This window comes from Xenopus laevis, chromosome 5S (genome assembly GCF_017654675.1).
Source record: "Xenopus laevis strain J_2021 chromosome 5S, Xenopus_laevis_v10.1, whole genome shotgun sequence".
Classification (NCBI taxonomy): Eukaryota; Metazoa; Chordata; class Amphibia; order Anura; family Pipidae; genus Xenopus; species Xenopus laevis.
In genome coordinates, this window is record NC_054380.1 from 61,835,408 (window position 1) to 61,860,258 (window position 24,851).

A 24,851-nucleotide genomic window follows, 5' to 3' on the forward strand; every position below is an offset into this window, starting at 1 on the left:
TTTTTCAGCATCTGTAGTTAAAAGCATACATGGGACAAGTGCAGTTTTAGCATAATGTAGGAGAGATATAATTCTTGCGGTATTGTCTTTCCCTTCTCTTGAGGGTACGAACCCCGATTGGTCCACATGGATTAATTGGGTTAGTATTTTCTTCAGCCTATTAGCAATCATCTTGGCATATATTTTAAGATCGATATTAATTAAGGAGATTGGACGGTAGCTAGAACAGAGGCTATGGTCTTTCCCTGCCTTGGGGATGATTGTTATGTGTGCTTCTTTAGCTTGTTGGGGAAAAGGATGTTCAATGTTGATATAGTTATAATATTTTAATAAATAGTCCGATATCTCCTCCTTGAATAGTTTGTAGTAGTTAGAGCTATACCCATCCGGGCCTGGACTCTTATTATTGGGAAGGTCTTCTATTGTTTTATGGAGTTCCGATATGGTAAAGGGGGTTTCTAACTGTTGGGATTGTGTTATATCCAATTTGGGTAACTTCGCCTGAGCTATAAATTGAGTGATAAACTGTATATCTTGTGGGGTATTGCCCGAATCTTTAATCTTATAAAGATGCTGATAGAACTCCTGAAAGCATTGAGCTATCTGTTTTGTACCTTGTTGTAAATTTTGTTGTCTATCTTTGATCCCTGCAATGTAGGTTTTGTTTTGCTGACATTTTATCCTGTTTACAAAAAATTTGTTGCATTTATTGTTAAATTCGTAAAACCGCTGTCTAGTGCCTAAGTAAGCTTTATATGTTTTGATATCCAACAATGCTTTCAATTCAGCTCTTTTAGCATCTAATAATGTTTGTACTTGAACTGCCAACGATTGTTTGTGAGATTGTTCCAATTTACCTATTAAACGTTCCCTCTCCTTATTTCTGTCTTTTTTTAGTTTGGAACAGAGCGCAATGAGATGACCTCTTAGGACACATTTCTGTGTCTCCCATAGGATACCTGGGTTGATATGAGGTGAGTCATTATCTAGAAACGTCTGTGATATTTGTTTTTTGATCGCATCCACATTATCTTTGTTTAAAAGAATATGATCATTCAGCTTCCAAAGGAATTCTGGTCTTAAGGTACTGGGGATCTCGAATTCTATCATGATAGGGGCGTGGTCAGATATGGTAATTGGTTCAATACTAGTAAATTTCAATAAATGTAACCAACGTTGGGACATAAAGATGTAATCCAGCCTGGCATAGCTGTTATAAGCCTTTGCGTAATGGGAGTAATCCTTAACTTTAGGGTTAAAGCTTCTCCACGTATCTATGACACCTAGTTTCTGTAAAACTAACTTGAACTTTTTCAAAATCTTGAATGAGATGTGGGGTTTGCCTGAAGACGAGTCTTGTAAAGGGTTCAAAGGAACATTCATATCCCCGCCCATGATCAATAGGCCCTCCGAGAATGTGGCTAACTTCCCTGCAAATTCTATTAATGAAGTCAGCTGGCCTTGATTAGGGAGGTAAACATTGGCGAGGGTAATGATATTGTTAGCTAAAATACCCTTAAGTATCAGATACCTACCCTGTTCATCTTTAAGCGTGTCTATAACTTTAAAGGGAACATCCTTATGAATTAAGGTCATAACCCCTAGAGATTTTTTGTCCGGATTATTGTTAGTAAAAATTTGAGAAAAATGTTTAGAATTTATTATAGGTTGTTTTCCCACCTGAAAATGGGTTTCTTGCAGAAACACTATTTTAGCTTTCAGCCTACCACATTCTCGAAGGACCTGTGCCCTTTTCACCGGCTCGTTTATCCCATTAACATTGAAGGATACCAATGTACATTTTGCGTTAGTCATATCTACTGTTTAACATTAGGTGCATAAACCAAAGACCATATTGTATGTCCACGTTGTACCTACTACGTGATTCCCTCATTAAATAATATTGGTGTGACTCAGAAAAAAATTCAAAAAAGCAAACAGATAAAAGCATAACTAGACATATGCAAAACAACATTTGTCAAAGTCAAATAACCAACTTAGTACGTAAAGCCACGTCACTCAGTGAGGTATAAGAAAACACAGAGAGACCTCACCAAGGAAGATAAAGTGGCAGGTAGAAGTACTGGGGGGGTGAAGGAAAACCTGCTAGCCTCCTTCCAAATTCTTCCAGCTCCACAATCGTAGCAGTCTCACCTAATCAAACAAAACAGATGTCAAACGCCAACGTCACCTGTAAGGGAGAGATTAGGAGACAAAAAAAAGGAAAAAACATGGTTGCTGCTGAAAAAAAAGGTGAGAATTTGTGTTTCAGATGAGAACCGTCCAGGACCATAAGTGGTGAACATGAGAGAACGTCCAGAGAGGTGGGAAAGTATCCACTTGTGGTCTATGTATGAAGCATCAGTCCTTAAGTCTTTTAGGGGTCATATTATAATCTTTCATCAATTTATGTCTAGGTGTTCTCGGAGTACGTTTTGGAGCTGGCACTTCTCTCCAGTCAGCATCCGAGTCCATCTCAACGGGAAGGACCTCCTCATCTTCTTCCATCCATCCAGGTAGAGGAACTTCCCCCAGTTGTAGCTTGTGGCCTGCCTTTGTATCCTTAGGCGAACGGAGGACTATTTGTGTACCATTCAGCATCACAATTAGGCAGAAGGGGAATCCCCAACGATATTGAATGTTTTTAGCTTTAAGTAGGTCCGTCAGGGGTTTCAGGTGTCTTCTGTTGGTCAGGGTGTACCTAGACAAGTCCTGAAATAAAAGGATGGTCTGCCCTTCATAGGTAATTTTCGTTGCGCTTCTCGCTTTTGAGAGGATTTCCTCCTTAAGACAAAAGTCGTGTATGCAACACAAAATGTCTCTCGGGGCATCTACAGGTGCATTTCTGGGCTTTAGCACTCTGTGTTCCCTATCAATTTTGATAGCGGTTTGCAAGTCCCTGTCCAGAACGCCATTAAAGATCTGTAAGAGGGCCGAGTGTATGTCTTCTCTGCTCACAGTTTCTGGCACCCCCCTGACTCGTATATTATTTCTCCTACTTCTATTTTCAATATCGTCTATGTGTCTATTCGCCTCCTCAATCTGCCACTTCTGTTTTTGTATGATTTGTGTCAAAGTTTTTTGGTTATGCAGCAGCTTACCCTGCTTCTTTTCAACTGCGTCAGTGCGATCCGCCATCTTGTTTAAATCAGTCTTGATTTCTTTCAGCTCCGCTCTGAGGTCGTCCACTGTTTCACGGAGTAAGAGTTTGATATCCTCTTTCGTCGGCAAAGCTTTCAGGTAAGTCTGAATATCGAGACCTCCCTCTCCGTCGCTATCCGCATCGGAGGAATCCTGGGCCTGATAGTCGCTCTGATCTGCAGTATCTTCCGCAGCCAGCGCCATTTTAGATGACATGCGGTTACGCTTCTGATGCTTGAAAATCGGAGCAATTTCTTTGCCAGCAGGCGTTTGTTTGTCGGATGTATATTTCTCACGATCCGTCTTGCTTTTGCTCGTTTTCCCCATGTTTAAAGCTGAGATTTAGGTGGGTTTTCGTGAGACGCTTGCGGAGCTCCTCTCTTATGCTGCCATCCGGTTCACAGGCTAAGCCACACCCCCCTCATTTATTCTTTTTAATATCAGAAATTTTAATAAATTCAATGACAGTAGGGGTTTTAGAGTTTGAGTTTAGTTGTAGTTTCAAAAACGTCCTTAAAATAACGATGTAGTATACTGTAAAATAGCGATGCTGTATAACAATTTCAACAAATACAAAAAGTATTGTAGAAGTGATACCTATCATTGGCAACGCCGGATTCGCTGGGCGGGCGCCCCTAGGCCGTGCGCTCCGCACGGTCCTAGCGCCCACCCGCACTACCACACGCTGGCGCAAAAGAGGACAGGCTCCCCACAGAGCGGCTGGGCGGCATGCCGCCCCCAAAAATGTGCCGCCCTAGGCCCGGGCCTATGTGGCCTCGCCACAAATCCGGGCCTGTATATTGGCTTACAATAAAAATACATTGCAAGCTGTTTCACCAATGTATATGCCTCCTGTAGAGCACCTACTACATGTAATCATGTATACCACAGTAGGCATATACATTGGCATGTATACCACAGTAGGCATATACATTGCTGAAACAGGACAAAACCTGCGCACCAGGATGAACCATCACAGACATAAAATCAACACCAAATCATGTGATAAACCAGTGGGGCAACACTTCTGCAGTCAAAATCAGTCTACAGGACATGCAGGTCTTAATTCTAAAAGAGAACTTTAAAACTGAACTGGAAAGGAAGATTTAGGAGAATTCAAATGCATGGAGTTATTTAAAGGGCATGTAAAGGCAAAAATATAAAATCCCATTTTTACTTTCTTTAATGAAAAAGAAATCTATCTCCAATATACTTTAATTAAAAGATGTCTACAGTTTTTATCATAAACCTGACTGTATGCAGTGCAATTCCCCCTTCTTTTACTGCTGTTGATAGGAATTGTCAGATGGTCCCCAACTGCTGTGCAGGTAAACGATCATACTTTCAAATGGCAGGGGGAGCCCCCCCCACCTTACTTGCCAGAACTCGAGCAGCATTGTTGGATTTCCTGTAGAGATTTGTATCCAGAGACGCAGTGCAGTCTCTATATTATGATTATTAATCAGTCTTGCTGTATTGGCTTCTATGGCAGATATTATTTGACTTGTGCTGTTTTGATAATTTATGACGATCCCTAAGCTTAACCTCCCAACTGAAGCCCAGACCACACTGAGCATGTGCGAGTCTTGATATTGCAGAAATGTCTAACAAAGTTACAAGATGACAGCCCCCTGCGCCAACTTTGAAAGCATAAATCATTTGTCTTATTAGGCTGCTGGTGCAGTAAGTTCATGTTTATATTTAGTATACATAATACAGCATTTCTAACATTATTCTATTTTAGACTTTAGTTGCCCTTTAACACATTAAGACATGGCCTATGTGACCTGACTGAATCCAGACTCCTGGACTATTTACAACCCACCCTAATTCATTGTATTATCTCTACATTTGATCTCTATCTATCTGTAACTTCCTAATTTATTGCCCATGAATACCTTTCAATTATTTAATAGTATTTATGCTGTGCCTTTCTAGCTTTCATTTGTTTTTTGCCTGGCGAAGGGGCCTTGGTGCTTCGAAAGCTTGCAATGTATTTTTATTGTTAGCCAATATAGATATCAATTAACTACAATAATTTGTTTGATATTTTATTTGTTATTTTTGCTACTGGCTAACACAGTACCACCGTTTTTGTTTTATACTAACATTTTATAATAGCTCATTCCTGTATGTAGCGGTATAGTTTGCTGCAAAATATCCCTAAATATGGAGATTTTCATAAAAATATTTGCCTTTACTGTCACTGTACTAGTTAGTTAGAGAATGATATTTCACTGACAGGAAGAAAAATGACTCGAAAAAAATTGCATTCTTCCTGTTAAGAAATGCTTAGTAGGTGGCAGAGTGGTAGCGACTGTTGAACAGGGGGTGCCTGCCCCACCCATTGGGTATCCGGCTGAGAGGGAAAACCAGTCTCAACAACTTGACTCTGAAACTGATGACACAAGTCACTGTGAATGTCTCGGGCAGGCGCCACAGCAGCACATCTGTCTCCTGAACAAATAAAAGCCTGGCAGACAAAAGCCCCCCTCAATGCTTACTTTTCCGGTTGAGCACGGAGTCCTTCAGTTCGCTTTTTCCTGTGTTAACAAGGAAAACGCCCCCATCCCAAGAACTCAGCAGCCAGGGAATCCGCTTTAGTCTGTGCACTTGCATCTGAACTTGCATGACTTTGGCATCTCATAATTGCTGTCATTTGAACTGTGATGCAGCAGTGGGCAGAGCTACACAGCCAATCTTTAACTGTTGACTTATCTGCTCTATGCTAATCAGTGCTGCTGTGGGTTAATAAGCTAGCTTGCAGCTCCACACAAGCTCCTTTTCCCCACAGAGAGGATCACATTCAGCCCTTTGTTGGGGGGAGGGGGAGGACTGACTGGCACCTTGTGGATAACATTACTGGCCAGTCAATAGCTGCAACATCAGGATGAGAACTAAAAACAAAAAATCTCCTCTGAAAGGTAAGTTGGAATTTTTGGATGGCCCTGTAATAATGCACACGGCTGTTAGCGCTGGAATCAGATAATGCCCGTAGGCAGCTTTGTGTTTATTAGCAGGGGCCTTGATTGTTGGCACCGACTGTACCAAGTGTGATGACATGCTGAAAAGTACGGAGATTAATTATTTAGGAAGCGGCAGAGGAGATTTAAATATATTGTTGCCCCAGGGATCGCATTGTTCTGTCCGCTGGACAGTAAACAAGGGAAAGTGCCATATTGTCTATGTACAGACCACTGATCAGTTACCCGGGACTGATCCCCCACATTCCTGCACTGTTTCATGTGTTTATTTGTCTCGGCTAAAGTTTTAATGGGGGTGGAGAAGTTGGATGAAGAACCTTTGAATCAATATGCCCCAGGGCCAGTAAGCGGTGGTGTTTATTTACATTTATCGAAACTTGACTTTAGTTGTGCGGATCAGCTCTGCACGCCAATGAATGGGAAGCTGCACTCCAATGGCTGTTCCGTTTCTTTCATAAGAATACACATTATGGATAGCTATTTTCCAGTGTGAAGGGGACAACGAACCGACTGCTACTGGAACCTTTGGATTTCGTCTGACCAACAATGCCTAGTATTCCGGATCCGGGGAACTTGCACAAAGAAACACCAACGAGTGGATCAGAATAACAAGTTCCGTTTATTGAAGGTCAAACATAGGCTTATATAGGTTATAAGTAAAGACGTCCCAATATAGTGACGTATCAGCATAGTTATTATCATAGTATATGTCTGTAATAGGTATATCCTTCAGGATGGACAAGATAGAAAAGAGACAAATATGTGCATGCGCGTTAGCTAAGATATTTTGTCTGAGGCAAGCTGATAATATTGTTTATAGTACATGATGATACTTATGCAAGGTTGTCTAAGAAGAGACAGTACAGAGTCGTACAGAAAAACAAGTACAGAGGCCTACAAGGGTCTGCACGTAGGCATGTTAACCCTTCAACCCCCTCTTTGATCATAACATGATCATCTAATGTGAAAAAGACATATGAGAATGTATTTTCTTCAACTGAGAATTTTCAGAAGTACGTATCATAGAGCGGATACGCTTCCTAAAAAAGCAGGAAAGATATAAATTTAAAATAACAAGAAGAACAAGAATGACTGTAACAATAACAAGGGGGTAAATAATAGAATGCACGATAGCAGAACCAGTAGGTGACCAACCAGTAAACACATCATACCAATGGTGTTGTAAATCATCTTGTAACTGAGAACCTAAAGAAATTAATCTGTGTTTGGTAGCAACAGTTTTAACAACAGTATCATAGAATTTATCAGTGTGTTTGTGATATGCAGCAACAGTGTTAGTATGATGATGAATAAGTGAATGAAACAGAGAAACAGGGAGTTGATCATTGGCAATAGGTAAAATTAACCTAAACTATAAACTCACCTAAATGCAAATAACCGTATTGAGACTCCTATGCTCTGAAGAGGGGCTAGGCCTGTCTTCAAAACCAAGAACTCGTTCTTGACCAGCAGAATTAACACAACTACATGCTGGAGAATTCCTAATCCATCTCAATCTTGTTATTTGCCTAACTATACAAACTTCTTCATTTAAAAAGAATTATCATGAAGTAGTACATATATAATTCAACCAACACCCAAAAGATTCCATGCCATGTATTTCGAAATATTGCGTTTAGTAAACATAAGTCTCTTTATCCATGTTCCAGTGCCGTTTAGAAAAGATGGTTTGAATAAAGGCATCTGCAAAGATATTGTCCCAAGTATAGTTCTTAGAAGTGATGAACTTAGTATACTTGCATCTCCATGATATAGTCGTGTTCTTGTAGAGACAGGTGTCATCAAACTTTTTCTATATAGTGCTTTGGAAAGAGACATGGAAAAGATGTCCGTAATTAAAGGGAACTGTGAAATAAGAATGGTTCCCATCTATCACCGATTTTGAATTATCAATAAAGAGTGTTCATTTGAAATCATCATCATCATAAACATGTAGCAAGAAAAACGATTGCCAAAATCTTCCACATGCTCAGTTGTTCTATAGAAGTAAACAAATTATAATGTTAGAAACTACTTTTATAAAGAATTTCAGAGTCAGGATCTTGAATCCTGATACGGTAGATTTGTTTAGCATTAGGTTTTGTACTTTGAGAAATTATAAACACTGTAAGTTTATAAAGGGCATAAAATTATAGCAATATAATGAAAACCATGAACAAGAAAACACTATCCTGCTTAAGTAAAACGAAATATATTACTAAATTTGAAACCTTTAAAAGGGTTCCACCCCTTATGCTTAATTGCCCTTGCTTCATATTGTAACTCTTTAATCTTATTTACAATTCTCCAAAAAATATTAAACTTTACTATGGTAAACAATTCTCTTAAAAAGATTGTGGCGTGATATTAAAAAATTTGCTGTTACATTATCCCAATCTACAATTGCTATGGCAGGAGCTGAAGTAGCAATAATACAGGTACCATATCTATTCTCTGGTAAATAAACATAAGCCCATGTACCACATATAAAGTAGTAGGTAGATTTCTATGTTATTAATCCATAAATAGCTAATTTTATTTTTTAATAGAATAGGTTCCAACACTCTATACTTTTCTTAAAGTTAGTATCTGTCAAATTAACAGTTGTTTTATAAATACCATCTTCTGCTTGATGCTAAATTCATTAGCTTCATCCTTGGTTGCCTGTAAAAACACACTTAGACCAATCATTATTTTCCATGTGTCATTTAAACATGTTTAATGCTTTAATAGTGCTATTTCCCAAGTATATAAATAATAATTGTTATTGTTAAACTAGTTTATGAGCAGAAATTGGGAAAACTACCATGGGTAGTCCCATTGAATCAGTTGGCCTAATGCCAAACACCCAACAATTAGTTCTATTTGCTTCCTTAGTTATTCTTTTTTTTTGTAAAGTTATGTAATGATTTGATTGTTCATAAAAATTACTTTTGCTAAAGGACATATGAACGAAACCAAAAATCAGTAGTACTTAAAATACAAATACATGCTTGTCAGGTACACTTGCTCTACTACAATTTGAAACATGTATCTATATATCTTTGTTATGTAATTTTACTGAAGTAGGTATTACTGATTGCACTTAGAAAGGACCTTCAAACCTTGGGTCCAACCTGTTCCTCATATGCTTTTTAATCACTACCCAGTCACCCGGTTTAAGATAGTGTGAACCAGTATTGACATTTGGATCTGGAATAGAATCAAAAACATATTTGTGTATTTCATTTAGACATTTCTGTACAACAGCTACATATACAATCCCATTCTTAGGGCTGACCCAGACAGAATGTCATAGGGTGACAGTTTGTAAGGCCTTTGGATTGGTGCATATTGAAAACAAAGCAATGGAAGGAAGTTCAACCCAAGATTTGATGTTTCTTTCAGAATCTATTAATTTTATTCTATATAACACCATTTAGGCTTTCAACCTCCCAAAACTCTGCAGGGTTATTTTTATTAACATTATCTGACCTGTAAATGTGTACGGCCCCTGTTACTTTCAATGTAGGTTGGTAATGAATACTACCACATTACCTCAATTTAAAGTTTCTTAGCAGTTGCCTTTTGTTGGTAGCCCTTAGCAACTTGGCCAATGCCTCAGGCCATCCTGAGCATTAACCTTACTTCCAATATGGACCTACTTTAGACAGTTGGATAGTTGATCATATTAAGATAAATCGGAAAGAAGGATAAATTACTGATTTAAGCAAAGTGACCAAAAAATTGATCTCGGAGATAATAATGACTAATAACTGAACACAGAGAAATTAAATGAAGAACAAACAAAGGATAAACACAAAAAAAATAACATAATTAATATGAACAAAATTCATAAGGGACAAAAAACCACAGGTGACATATTCACTTATCTATAACATGAAAGACAGACCATTGCTACATATAAATAGAATGCGCAAGATCCCAATGAAGAATATAAGAAGAGAGAAATAATAAGACACATAAAATAAACAAAAATAACAAAAAAAATATAATATAATAAGAAAATAAAAAAACAAGAAATATAAAAATAAACAAACAATTATTAATACAAACATAAATACAAATAAATAAACAATACCATTAAGAGGAATAAAAGAGCTACAACACACTATAATATAATTATAATCAACATAAATCAAAGAAGAAGACCTAGTCCTGTATTGTAGCCAGGATATCCATGGTGCAACGGCCCTTTGTGGTCTTTTCTGGATGCAAATTACTGTCATTATAGGCAAGAGTGCAGCTGACTTGGCTCTCTCGTCAGCTTTTGCATTTCCTTGTAGCTTCTGGAGTTTGAAGCTTTGTGTGCGCTTGTAGTTTAAGAAATGGCTACCTCAGTTGGAAGCTGTAATGCTAACAATAGCTGTTTTACTAAATTTGTATTTGTATTCTTATTTGGATTACCTGATGATGTCATAACATTTCTGGCCCTTCAAATCAGAAGATAGTCAAGACAAATACCAATAACAGACCTGTATCAGAAAAGATTGTTTGCCCTTTTGACCTATCTGCTAGAATATGCAATGCAAAATTGAGTGCATAAAAATAATAGAATAAGATAATCAATAGAAAGAAGAAAATAGAGAATATGATGAGAAAAAAATATCATGAACACATAGAAACATAAAAATCAAAAACAAAAAGATATAACAACAGAAATAATAGATAATTTAAGCAAATACACTACAGAATAACCAAATAAGAAAATAAGACAAGAAAAAAAACTAATACAAAAAACAAAAGTAAACAATAAAAAGAAAATATTAACAACAAAAAAGAGTATAAAACAAATAACATAAAAATTAATTACAAATTAAATCAAAAAACACCAATGATAACACTACAACATATATAATAAAGAAGTAGAATAAAAATTAGAAAAGACATAATTAAAATAGAGAAAAATAAAAAATAATCCACCAAAAAAAGTCAATCTAAAAGTACTTAAGAAAAAATATAGAAATAATATCATAAACAAATAATAGTCTGAAAAATAAGAAAAGGATTACTAATGAGAAATAATAATAACATTAATTAGAGCAATGTAGAAATTAAGATAAGAACCACAAAGAGAAAGGACAAACAAACATACATTGAAATAATAACAATAGACAATACAAACACATCACCCTGATTATTAAATGTGAAAGAAACAAATGAAAGAAAAAAGACCAAAGCAACCAAAAAAAAAATATAAAAAAACGAAGACAAAAAGAGAGCGAAAAAAAGACAATTAAGACTATAAGAACGACAAAAAGAACAATAATACAACAAATAATACATGAAAAATATTAATAGACAAAAACAATGAGACAATATAGAGATAAAGTAAAGAAATAATAGCACATAACCAGGAGGAAATGCAATAACAACTTAGAATTAAAATAGACATAGAATAGAGAATCAAATGAATAAAAAAAAATACAAAATGCTGACGGCTTTTATAAAAATGGCAAGAATGAGGGCTGATCTTGTGAAATTAACACTCCCCTGTCAAGAAACCCTTGAATGACTGGGCGAATCCCCTCTCCTTGCGCCCTGGACAGTGGGTGCTATGGGATTTTGGGCAGGGGGGGCCGTTGGTCTACTTGTTTGGACAAAGGTGGGATGGATGACAACAACTAGATATCCGTCGGTGATAAAGCCCATACATCACCTAGGGCACATTGTAATTCGGGAGGTACGGAAGGTTACTCCTTAGACATTTCTTTGAGTGACAGAAGATTTGCTGTATCTGGGGCATTAGTTATCTCAGACATTTACTGAGGTGGGACCGAAACACACACACTCAATCCGGAATGCAGTATATGGTGCACCCTAGTTTACAAAGGATGTCCCTACCTATGAAACTGTCAGGGATGGGGGCACTGATAAGAAAGGCAGCTTGTGTAGATACGGGACCCCTACTTGGGCTGGGTTAGCAGGGTTAGTGTCCCAATTCATTTTAGCTATCAGATGTTGGTAATCCAATGGACCACACACATGTATGATTACAACTAACATATCATTCCAATTAGGGTTATGGGCACTATGGATAAACAAGAGTTCCTGTTCAAATTTGTGTGGATTAGTACGAGGCTGTGGAACGTCTTGAAAAATCCTTCTAAGATTTGGTGCTGTCCATGGAATGAGCTTTCTGTCTGTGTTAATGAGACGTGCTGCAGGGACGCCCGCTACCCCCCTTTTTCTCTACGGGCAGGGTAGAGCTTGGCTGCGGGGCTGAGAACTGCCTGTATCAGCGCTGCTGTTTTCAGCACTGAAAGATAAAATTGTCTCTTCTCACTATTCTCTATTTTCTAACTTAACCCTTCTACTAGTAGTTTTTCTCTTTGCTTTATAGCTTCCTCTGATTCTACGGCACTTTCCTGACCTTCTTCTATGTCACTTACTTTACCTTCTTCTACTGCACTTTCTGATTCTTGCTCTCCCCTGCTCTAATTACGGGAAACATTCCTAGCATAGGGAGTTGATGGCTCTATGTATGCCATATGAGTTACAACCACTCAACTCTTGTGGGGCTAGAGCTTCTAATACATCACTTTAACATTCCCATTTGATTCGATTATTCTTTGTTCGGACCAAAATTCTTTGTGTAAGCATTTAGCAACTTTGAACCACGCTTCAGCGGTCTCTACAAGACCCTTATCATTATGATGTACAGAGACAGAGTTGTATCAGCGTCCTATTGACGTCTGGATACCACATGCATTAATCATCTAATTCTACTCTCTCAGAAAGAGAATATCACAAAACATAAAACACAAACCGGGTAATAGATAGCTCTATACAGGTTCAATAAAAAGCTGCAGGCAAGAAAATACCTGTTTTTGCTGGCTGCCAGGAGTCGATTTAGACAACAGGTATGAACAATAATAGCAGGTTTGACACGAGTAAGAAACTATAAAAATAGGTCTTCCCGTGTCCCGGAGGTGATCAGTCTCCGTCCCGTCCTCCATTGGTCAACCTGTGTCCTTTGTATCGGCTGATGAGCAGTCAGAACCTGCAGCCTCACTATGGGCATAAAAATTGATAAGGACACAAACAGTCCTGAGGATATCTATTCCCGTCCTAATTAGATTATGGGTGTAAACCAGAAGAACCATACTGACACAAGATGTTCAGTATAGAAAAAGCTTCTCCCCATCCTGCTATTTTATCAACCCAGGGATCAACATAAAACCCTACTGTGGGACTGCATCTATACACATATTCTTTACAAGTTTCACCATTAATGGGTGGTGGCAATTTCTTTGAATCTTTCACACCCATATTGAAATAAAACACGCTGTTTGCTTGCACCAAATAAGTAGTGAGTTTCTTAGTGAGAAAAGAAGAGAGGGCGGATAGAAATACTAAAATTAAATGTATGTAGTGTTACATGCAACTCGCAGAGTTCCTAAGGAAGACTACTTATTTGAAAAAATACTATATAAGTGGTTATTACAACTTATATCCTAGATTTCAGAAATAATAAAAAAATACAGCCTGTCTCTGAATGGCAGAGCTCATGTGCACTAATAGTGATTTATAGGGAACGTGTGGTTTCTAAACTCAAATACTACTACTGAGCACAAGCAAGACGTCAAAAAGAAATAGAGTAAAGCGATCGCAATAAATCAAAACAATTTACGGGCTGTCTTGGGATCGAGGGACCCAACAAAACCTTGTCAACTCACAGAGGTATTCCTTAATAAAGCGATCGTTTTACATGTAATTATACACAACAAAAAATATGCCTTAACCTTTAAACATTGTCATAACATACAAACAGTAAAACACAGACACAAACAACATGCAGTTGAATACAAGGCAGTGACGTTACAGCAGAAATCCGTTCCAGGAGTAATAATATATGAACCGGGATCCTAAAACTTGTGAAACCGGGAGTTTACCTAAAACTCCAGAAACCGGGAGTTTACCTAAAACTCCTTTGGAATCCCCCGTCAGGGATTTCCTTTATCTAACTTGAATCCCTCGTCAGGGATTTCTTTTGTCTCCCCTTTAAGCTTAAGAATACAGCATTAAGCATATACGGATGGTAAGAAAAATATCGTCTATAAGACAGATGCTTTCTTACCTGTCCGTGCCGCTTGCTATTTCCCACTTCTGACACCAGACTGAAGGGGACAACGAACCGACTGCTACTGGAACCTTTGGATTTCGTCTGACCAACAATGCCTAGTATTCCGGATCCGGGGAACTTGCACAAAGAAACACCAACGAGTAGATCAGAATAACAAGTTCCGTTTATTGAAGGTCAAACATAGGCTTATATAGGTTATAAGTAAAGACGTCCCAATATAGTGACGTATCAGCATAGTTATTAGCATAGTATATGTCTGTAATAGGTATATCCTTCAGGATGGACAAGATAGAAAAGAGACAAATATGTGCATGTGCGTTAGCTAAGATATTTTGTCTGAGGCAAGCTGATAATATTGTTTATAGTACATGATGATACTTATGCAAGGTTGTCTAAGAAGAGACAGTACAGAGTCGTACAGAAAAACAAGTACAGAGGCCTACAAGGGTCGGCACGTAGGCATGTTAACCCTTCACAGTGTTCATATGGTCTGACATGCTGCATGTTCGTGCTAGATTGTATTTACTAAACGTACAATGGCTATCCTACACTTGAACACGCCTTTCGTGCAAAGACAAATGAACAAATCCTAATGATTTCAGAAAATTTGCCGTGAAGTTATGACCCAGTAGTTAAATTAACTCCTCAGCGCCCCTACCTACTCGAGATGTTTGTGGCCAATGCGAAAAAACGCACTAAGAAGTAATTGGCAAATGGGTGGACTTCATATCATAAAAGTTTGAGGCTGATCGAGGATTTCGGATGAGACAGAAATACTCTTGACAAATATGTCATTTGATATTTTCTTATATATGGCAAACTGTGAACTGTTTTATATTATTAGATTAGTGCCTACTGCCTATAGATACATTATATGGCTCTTTACTTCGTGACGTCACGTGGGTGACGTGGGTGCAGTGTTCCCATTCAAACAACCTTCATTACAACCAGTAAAACTAAACCATGGCTGGGCCAGCCGCCCGGCTATTTCCTGTTCTCAGCATATTGTTTTAGCCATGGCAGCACCCCCCTCGCTGTGCTTATTGGTTCAGTCTCGCAGAACACCCTCACTTGTCTGGGTGCAACACTTTACAGAGATACTTGGTGTTAGGAACTGGTTAGAATGAGTGGGAAGCGGCGGCGCTATTCGTGTTTTTTGTTAGGGGTGATACATTGGGCACCTTTGCCTCCTAGTACTCATGCGTTGTTGCTGCACACGTGCTCAGTAAATAGGTCACTGGAAAGCATACGTTAGTCAGCTGTTGTCGGGGGCTAGATTTAGTGTGGGTACTCGGGCAGAATGTGTGTAGGCATGCAGGCAGTTGCACTCAGGAACTCATCAGGTTGTGTTACACACGCGTACCACTTCATGCTCAGTACTATTTTGGATCATCTGGCGCCGCTTATTTTATGTATAAGCACGGGTCTGTAGTAAAGAATGGAACAAGCATTTAAAGTTACCTTTCGGTCAGCAACACAGACCTTTAGCACGGTCAGAAATGCGCTGTGTTTTGCAATAACGGGTATGGACGAATCAGCAGGTGTGATATTTGCACTTAGGGTTATTTGTTATAGTGACAGTGATCTGCTGCCAGGCACTCCCACTGTGCTGAACTGCACCTTACACAATCGCATGGCTTGTTCAGCAATAGCATGGCTACTTTGTCAATGCGCATTGGCCTTGTTTATTATGGCTGTGTGTTCATCGGGCCAATGAGTTTCATGAATGCTTTTGCACGTGTCACCTTTCAAACACAGGCCATTTGCACCTAGAAACACTGCCTTTGTCTCATGCCCTTTGATATGGCAGCTAATTGCCTGGCTCCCTGTGCATATGAAAGGCACTGCAAACTAATTTGTCTGCTGACAATTTTCACACTGCTCCGGTGTTCAGGACACTATGGCAAAGGTATCTTGACATTCGTTTTTAAGACAATAGTAGCAATTGCCTTATTTATTTTCCGAATCCGTACCTGAAGTTCTTTTCCCCAGTGGAGAAGGTAACACCTTCAATAGTTACTAGTGCCCTTATGGCGCCCAGGCCTCGCCTCTCCTCTCTTGGCACAGGCCGTACTGTACAATGAGTTCCTGTCCCCACCATAGAACATAGCGAGGAACACTCCCCCTCTGCCCTACTGACGTCTAAAGAACATTTAAAGGCGGAGCTTGTGTTAAGGCGCCAGCTGACTGGTCCTATCTAGAGCTGTTCTTCCTTGTTGTCGAACATAGCCACGCCCTAGCTCTCTCAGATATAAAAACCCTCCGCAGCCGCCAGTGTTTCAGATAGAGTGGTGCGCTTCAAAGTGTTTTTGCTTTTGGATTATTCACGACATCAGCTTTTCTCACACACTAAACCATGACTGTAAAGACAGAGACGGCTGCGGGTGCCAGCACACTAACTTACTCTAAGATGAGGGGAATGGTGGCTTTGCTTATTGGTGAGTCCGGAGGATCGAATCTTCTCTCTGCATAGGATTTATTAACCCTGGATCGCAAATCAATCTACACTTTGTACTCGGGGATCATTAATTTGGGATGCATTCTGAGACCCCCCTTCTCTTTTATATTTGCAGCTTTTATGAAACAACGAAGAATGGGGCTGAATGAATTTATCCAGAAAATTGCAACCAACTCTTCATATTCATGCAAACCGTAAGTTTCATTTATTATTTCAAGTGTGGGCTCAAGCATGGTCAGCCTTTTGTTGTGATGATCTGAGTTACTGTCCTGCAGCATCTAGTATGCAATACACGAATTTTCCCTTTCTAGTGTTCTAATGCAGGATTCTGATGCGACATAGATACTGCTTGCATGATAAATACTGCTTATCTTACAGTTGCCAAGCTGCTGACATTGCTGTCATTTATTTCGGGCTACATTGTTTTAAGATTAGGATACTATAAGAGTCATTCTGCTACTATGCAGTCTTTATATATTCAGTTCCTATTTACACAAATAGTATGATTTGATTTATCAGTAGTTTGTCTGTAGGATCCATAGATCATGTTTTTCTTACCTGCAGCTGTTGCATTGCATTGCTACAATAGTTGGAGGTTCCACAGGTCTCTGATTCATATTTTATAGACTGTTATAGTTTTAGTCAGCCTAAGATGATGAAGCGTTTTGTAAGCTTTCAGCCAAGCAGTTCACTGCATCTTTAAAGGGATACTGTCATGGGAAAAAAAAAATGTTTTCAAAATGAATCAGTTAATAGTGCTGCTCCAGCAGAATTCTGCACTGAAATCCATTTCTCAAAAGAGCAAACAGATTTTTTTATATTCAATTTTGAAATCTGCCATGGGGCTGGACATTTTGTCAATTTCCCAGCTGCCCCTGGTCACTTTAGGAGAGAAATGCTTTTTGGCAGGCTGCTGTTTTTCCTTCTCAATGTAACTGAATGTGTCTCAGTGGGACATAGGTTTTTACCATTGAGTGTTGTTCTTAGATCTACCAGGCAGCTGTTATCTTGTGTTAGGGAGCTGTTATCTGGTTACCTTCTCATTGTTCTTTTGTTTGGCTGCTGGGGGGAAAAGGAAGGGGGGTGATATCACTCCAACTTGCAGTACAGCAGTAAAGAGTGATTGAAGTTTATCAGAGCACAAGTCACATGACTTGGAGCAGCTGGGAAATTGACAATATGTCTAGCCCCATGTTAGATTTCAAAATTGAATATAAAAAAATCTCTTTGCTCTTTTGAGAAATGGATTTCAGTGCAGAATTCTGCTGGAGCAGCACTATTAACTGATTCATTTTGAAAAAAATTTTTATTCCCATGACAGTAAACCTTTAATAACTGGTTCCAGTAACTTGTGGAATGACATGTCTCTGCCCTCTGATGGTCACAATGGTGCAGTGCCTTGTATGTAGTTTTGGCTTTTTACTCTTGCAGCTCTGAAGTGCAGTCAATCCTGAATATCTCACCCCCCCAAGAATCAGAATTACTGAATGAAAATTCCTCACCTCCTGTAAGTACTACACAAAGAACATTATTTATGTGCTGCCACAGAACGGCAAATAAGATGTATTTGTTGCCTTCATTTGGATGAAATGGATGCTATCTGGGAATTATTTGAAGGAAGGAGTATATTTAATAAATATGGTGTTTCTGTAACAACATACATGTACTCTGTGTGTTACTATGAGATTACGGCCTGGAAAATCCCAGGACCTTTATTATCTTGTTTTATTTTTCCCATGCTGACTCATTAGCAGTAACCAATGTTCAGATCTGTTATTTCAGTCATGTATATGACATGTATATTCTTTTCTCATACAGCCTAGCCATTCTCAACAGATCAACCTTGGTCCTTCATCCAACCCTCATGCAAAACCATCTGACTTCCAGTTTCTGAAAATCATTGGCAAGGGTAGTTTTGGAAAGGTTCTTCTGGCAAGACACAAAGCAGATGAGAAATTCTATGCAGTGAAGGTGCTTCAGAAAAAAGCAATTCTTAAAAAGAAAGAGGTAAATAGTTCTGTTCTTCCATTTTTTTGCCTCACCTGTGTGCACAACTGTCACTGAACACATTTGAATATATATCATCATCTATTTATATAGCGCTGTCAAAATATATATATAGCACAATGGTGCACTCCGTTAACTTTGTTGAAACCCGGGTGCCAGTTAGGTAAGTTATGAATAGTAGGGAAATAATGGCACTTGCATGATTTGTGCTTTATTAAGCTCAACATTTCAAGTCTGCACAGGACTATTTGTCAGGAAAAAATTGTCAAAAAAGTTTTGAAAACTTCTCCTGATGAGTCCTGTGTGGACTGCACAAATCCTGAGTGTCGTTATTTCCCTAATAAATATATATATATATATATATATATATATATATATATATATAGTGAATAAAGTACCCCCTCTTGTAAATTATAAGGATATTATAAGTTACAGAGGAGTTTCATGACCATATACAAACATGAGGCCGAAGGCATCGTGTTTTTATACAGGTCATGGAACTCTGAGGTAACTTCTAATATCCTAATATTTTGCAACTGGGAGTACTTTATTATAATACACAAATTTTATTGAGTCGTGACAGAAATGACATCAGAACCCACCGTTTATAACTGATGACATCATAACTCACCATTTATAAGGATATAATTTACAAGATATTCATAGCTTTTGTGTGTATACTGTATATATATATATATATATATATATATATATATTCGTTTTTGCTTAATCTATGCTTTTGTTACTTTTTTTTCTATCAATTGTAGGAGAAACACATAATGTCAGAGCGCAATGTACTGTTAAAAAATGTGAAACACCCTTTCTTGGTTGGGCTCCACTTCTCTATCCAAACAACTAGCAGACTGTATTTTATTCTGGACTACATCAATGGTGGAGAGGTAAGCATAAGTTAAATGGGTGGTGGGGGGAGCTTTTTCATGCAGTGACTGCCAATTGTGTTGTAGCATCCTTGTATTATGGGAAAGTACAGACTGAGCTTTGGAAAGTTTCTTGATTTAGTATTTCCCTATGGGTTGCCAAGCTTCAGTCTACTAGCCAATGATTTCCAGCCATTGTTTTCTCAGCAGTATACATGTGTACTAATTAATTGTGGTGCAGATGATTCCTGTAATTTTTTTTAAAGTGCTATTTATATTTTTTCTCCAATAGTTGTTCTACCACCTCCAGAGAGAACGATGTTTCTTGGAACCCAGAGCTCGTTTTTATGCTGCTGAAATAGCCAGTGCACTAGGATACTTGCACTCTCTCAACATTGTTTATCGGTAAGTATTTTTTTTTTTTGTTTAGCCAGTACTGTGTATTTTTCATGTGGTTAAACATTAGTCGGAAACTTAGCTGGCACTACCAACAACATGATGCATTTGTAAATGTACTGATGTATCTTAATGTCACCTAAAGAGTACACAAATTCAGCTTATAGTTAATTATGCCCTAGAAACTCTTGCAGCAGTCAATATTTAAACTGTTTCTAACCACTCTTTTTTTTCCTTTTTTTTGTAGTGACTTGAAGCCAGAAAACATTTTGTTGGATTCCCAGGGCCACATTGTTCTGACTGATTTTGGCCTTTGTAAGGAGAACATAGAGCCAAATGGTATTACATCTACCTTCTGTGGTACTCCTGAGGTACGTTACTGAAGCCTATATAAGACTTAGTAAAGGCCTCTTTTGTGTTTATTTGTGACTGTGGTGGAGCTAATTGCTGTTCTTTTACACAGTATCTTGCACCAGAAGTTCTGCACAAACAGCCTTATGACAGGACAGTTGACTGGTGGTGTCTGGGAGCAGTGTTGTACGAGATGTTGTATGGCCTGGTAAGTAAGAAAAGTCCTTCTGTACAGTATGGTATTCAATTAATTTAACAGTGCCCTGTCTGTCAATTCAGATTCCCTGTCCTAATCCAGGTATCATAACACCATTTTAGTCCAGTGCACAGTACAATTGTTTGTCTCTGTGAGATCTAAAAATGTATCTCTAAGACACAATTTAATAACCACACCCTTCTGAATATGTTAAACTGAACCCTATTTTGTTAAAAATATCTGACATGGGGTCAGAAGGTCCTATAAAATCAATGAACTTTCAAAAGTTTACAATTGTATTCAAATGGCCCTGGCTGGATTTTCATATTTTGATTATGCTACTATCCCTTAATGTGCCAGGCTTGTTAAAGTTTGATGAGCCAATTCATTTTTTTAATGATATGCTAATTTGTATTTGTCTTCTCTTTCCACAGCCTCCTTTCTACAGTAGAAACACTGCTGAAATGTATGACAATATCTTGAACAAGCCACTGCAGCTAAAACCAAACATAACCAACTCAGCCAGGAACCTCCTGGAGGGTCTTCTGCAGAAGGACCGGACAAAAAGGACTGGTGCAAAGACCGACTTTGTAAGTAAAGTTTCTAAATATAACCATGCGATGTTCCACCAGGCATGTGTCTAATTACTTCTGATTGGTCTAATCCTATTTCTCCTTCTCTGGCAGATGGAGATTAAGAACCACATATTTTTCTCTCCAATTGACTGGGATGATCTGATTAATAAGAAGATTACACCTCCCTTCAACCCAAATGTGGTACGTTGTCACCATCTTCATCAAGTAACAAATCTAGAAAATCTTACAAGAAAATACAATAAACCATTTTGATAGGCTTCATAGATGCTATCTTTGAATGTTTTTCTTGTGAATTTGTCCATTAAGGTCATTGGATTGGATTCAATTGATGTTACCACCAGATTTTACCTTTGTAGAGCAAGCAGTATTGTAGTTTACATAATGGCTAAAACAAAATGTTATAGATAAATAAGAAAAATAGCAGCTTCCATATTTAAAATTTGCGGCCCAGCTATTGCACATTAGTAACTCTCGGTATCTTCTGTGAAAAATGGAAAACAGTCATACATTACCTTGATTTATAGCATAAAGAGTAAACAGTAATGAAATCTAATCCCTATAATTTAGATTAAAGCATGGAATTGTAGATGTTGAATAGATAAAAAATACTAGCATTTCATACCCCCCCATAAAACAGTCTCAAGTGTTAAAGGGTAAAAATGTTGCAAAAACCGTGTTCTAACTGATCCATGTTCTGTTTCAGAGTGGCCCAAGTGACCTGCAACACTTTGATCCTGAATTTACAGATGAGCCTGTCCCCAATTCTATTGGCCAGTCTCCGGACAGCATCCTTATAACTGCCAGCATTAAAGAAGCTGCAGAAGCATTCATGGGCTTTTCTTATGCTCCACCTATGGACTCATACCTTTGAGTGATCCTACCTTCTCATCTTGTAATTATTTACAATCAAGTCACTTGAATTTATATTTCCTTTTGATGAAATTTGCACATCCTACCCGACCGCATCACAGCCTTAATTTCAACATCCGTGGTATTGATGGAAGCAGCAAATCAGTGGAGCTAAGAAAAGGATAGAAAGTGACTTTGGATTTCATCTTCTGTTGGGAGAAATAAGAAATATCTGCAGAAATGGCAATATACAACCCTTATATTATCATACAGAGAGATACATGAGGGCTTGTTGAGTGTGGGACTTTTGCAACGTGCCTTTCTCTTTTGAGAGATCTTGTCTAGCTTAAGAATCATCCATATGACCTGGAGGCTCTTTGGTTTTGACAGTGGTTTTACAAGTGAACAATGGTATGAGTGTGACGCTTATCACAGTAACTGCGGTTTTGCACACGTTAATGTGACATGCATTGATCACTAACTTTGGGGCATTGTATATTTCTTCCATATGTGGAAGCTAAATTTAATGTAGATACATTTTTTTTTTCCTATAGATTGTACTAACTAAATGTATTGTAATGCACTTACAATGACCTTTGTTAGAATGCTTTAAGAAAAGCATTGCTGCTATTGAGATTTCTATTTTAAGAAAAAAAAAATTTCTGGACCAAAATGCCCCACATTTAGTTGTTCAAGTCTGCAATGCCTCGTTTAACAAACTTTATTTATGTTATGTTTTTGACATTCCAGACCATTATTGTGCATATTGTATATAATGAAGAGTTGTATATTTAAACTGACAGATATGTCAATGTACTGTAATTAATAAGATATGTATTTTTTTTGTGACCAAACCTGTGGGTTTGCATTAAAACTTAAAAAAATACATTGTCATTTATTTGTTTGTTTATAAACAAGTGGATTTGTAGGTTGATATGATAGTGCAGAGCATTCCGTAAATAGGTAAAGCATTCTCTTTGTTTATTAATAGGTTTATCCTGTGCTTGGCTACATTTTCCATTGACAGATCAACATGTTGGTTTTAAAACTGGATAAAAAGCAAAGCAACATTTTAGGGTTATGCAGCAATGAAAAATGCTTTTTACCTATTAAGTGTGGCTTCCCAGTCAAAGACAGAACAGCACTGGCTGAGATAAAAATTACTGCTGCAGTTACATCCAATAATATCATTGGGAAGTGATTAGCAGCAAATAATGAGAGAAACTGATAGAATTCCACATGCTATACCATATTAAGTGGGTCTCTCTCATATGCTAAATACAGTATTTGGCTGTCTGCATGCAGATATTTCAGTTCAGACAAAAAAGCCCCACTTTAAGCAGATGTACAATCTGGCCGAAGGCATTCAAAATCAAGTCTAGGCTTTGAGGGATAGCTGGGTGAGTTTTATTAATCAACATGGGAAATTTTGCAGAAAATGATTTTGAAAAGACCACATGAGCAAGTGTTTTGGTGGAGACACAATTAAAGTGGACCTGTCACCCAAACAAAATTATTCCAAATCCTATTTTATCACGTTAGTCAAGCAAAATTAACTTTAATTACACTGTATAAATTATTTCAATATTGTTTCCATCAGTCTGGGAACTCATAATTATAGCAACCAGGAAGGAGGCATTTTGTGGACACTGTTAATAAGGCAAGCCTTGTATCATCTCAGAATCTTGTTTGTGCACCAGGGGACAGGGACTCAATGTCCATCCCCATGCCCTGGTTACACAATTAAATCGTTAAGAGAGCTGGGCGAATGTAGGGAGAGCAGTGACATCTAGGAAGTGCTGAATGTAAAGTGAAAGTAATTGCTTGCCCTGCCTCTATGCCTAGGCATAGAGGCGGGGTAGGCAATATTTGATTGACAGCTAAAATTTTTAAAAGCGTTTACAACAGCGATGAATGGTTTAAAAAAAAGAAAGAAATTGGATTACATATTTAATTTAAAAAGGACTTTTATTATACAGATTTTTATGTCTGGGTGACGGGTCCACTTTAATGGACTTCTGCTACTAAGAAACTTCTGTTTTTAAATTGGCTGTCCGAGTCCATTCCTTCACTGGCAGACATTCTGTCTCTCCTAAACCAACTCTGCTGGCAAGAAGCAATAAGGATTAAATCAGCAGAACCACATCTCAAACAGTCATTTACTGAAACTTGGTCATTATTCTGGGATCAAATTGACTCTAGTTTCAAAGTACGCACATTGGGTTTGTTACATTTATAAGCTAATCTTTGCTGGTTCAATGGATATGTTTATATATTTTCTTTGTTTACAGCCGTTGCTTTATGCTGGTACAATTTTAAAATGTAGTAACATTCGCTGAGCGTTGTTTGGTGGTTTGGTTGCTTGGTTATATGATTAGATTTTAGATGGCTTCACCAATCATATTTACTCTTCATTTTCCTATTAGGCATTTTTGCTACAAGTTGTACTGGTGTGCCTCATTGTTCTGCTTTGATCTTTTGTTGAAATTACTTCTTGTTTAATGTGGAAAACAATAAAAACATTTTCAACTATAATGGACTTCTGCACAAGGTCTATCAGTTACAGAAAACCTCATAGGAATACCTATTAATTTAGCTTTTTTTCCCTATTAATAACTTTGGCATGAAGCATAATTTTACTGGCCAGGTGGCAACCTTACCAAAAGCAAACCCACACACGGAGAACTGGACAGATTAAAACTCAGGAAAGCAGCAGTGCTACCAATGAAACCACCATGCATTTGTGGAGATTTAAAGGAGGCAAATTTGAGGGTTAAAATTTGTAGTTGGTAGCCTGCCAATTAAAAGAGAAATATCATTAGAAATGTGCAGGCAGCTTAGTTTGGGAAGTTCTCTTTTAAAGTGGTGGTTCACCTTTACATGAACTTTTAGTATGTTATGGAATGGCT

At 38.0% G+C, this 24,851-nt stretch overlaps 1 protein-coding gene across 3 annotated transcripts; it reads left to right on the forward strand.

Annotated features, from left to right (window-relative positions):
* Nucleotides 1-2,446: 2,446 nt before the first annotated feature.
* On the forward strand, nt 2,447-24,074 carry sgk1.S (serum/glucocorticoid regulated kinase 1 S homeolog). 3 transcript variants are annotated; one of them, XM_041564013.1, is made up of 12 exons: nt 2,447-2,516; nt 3,169-3,240; nt 16,785-16,863; nt 18,101-18,176; nt 18,488-18,676; nt 19,444-19,575; nt 19,847-19,959; nt 20,198-20,321; nt 20,414-20,509; nt 20,932-21,087; nt 21,184-21,273; nt 21,797-24,074. In XM_041564013.1, exons 3-12 carry the CDS (start codon nt 16,790-16,792, stop codon nt 21,962-21,964), a joined length of 1,218 nt encoding a protein of 405 aa, XP_041419947.1. In that variant the 5' UTR covers nt 2,447-2,516; nt 3,169-3,240; nt 16,785-16,789; the 3' UTR covers nt 21,965-24,074.
* Nucleotides 24,075-24,851: the final 777 nt, after the last annotated feature.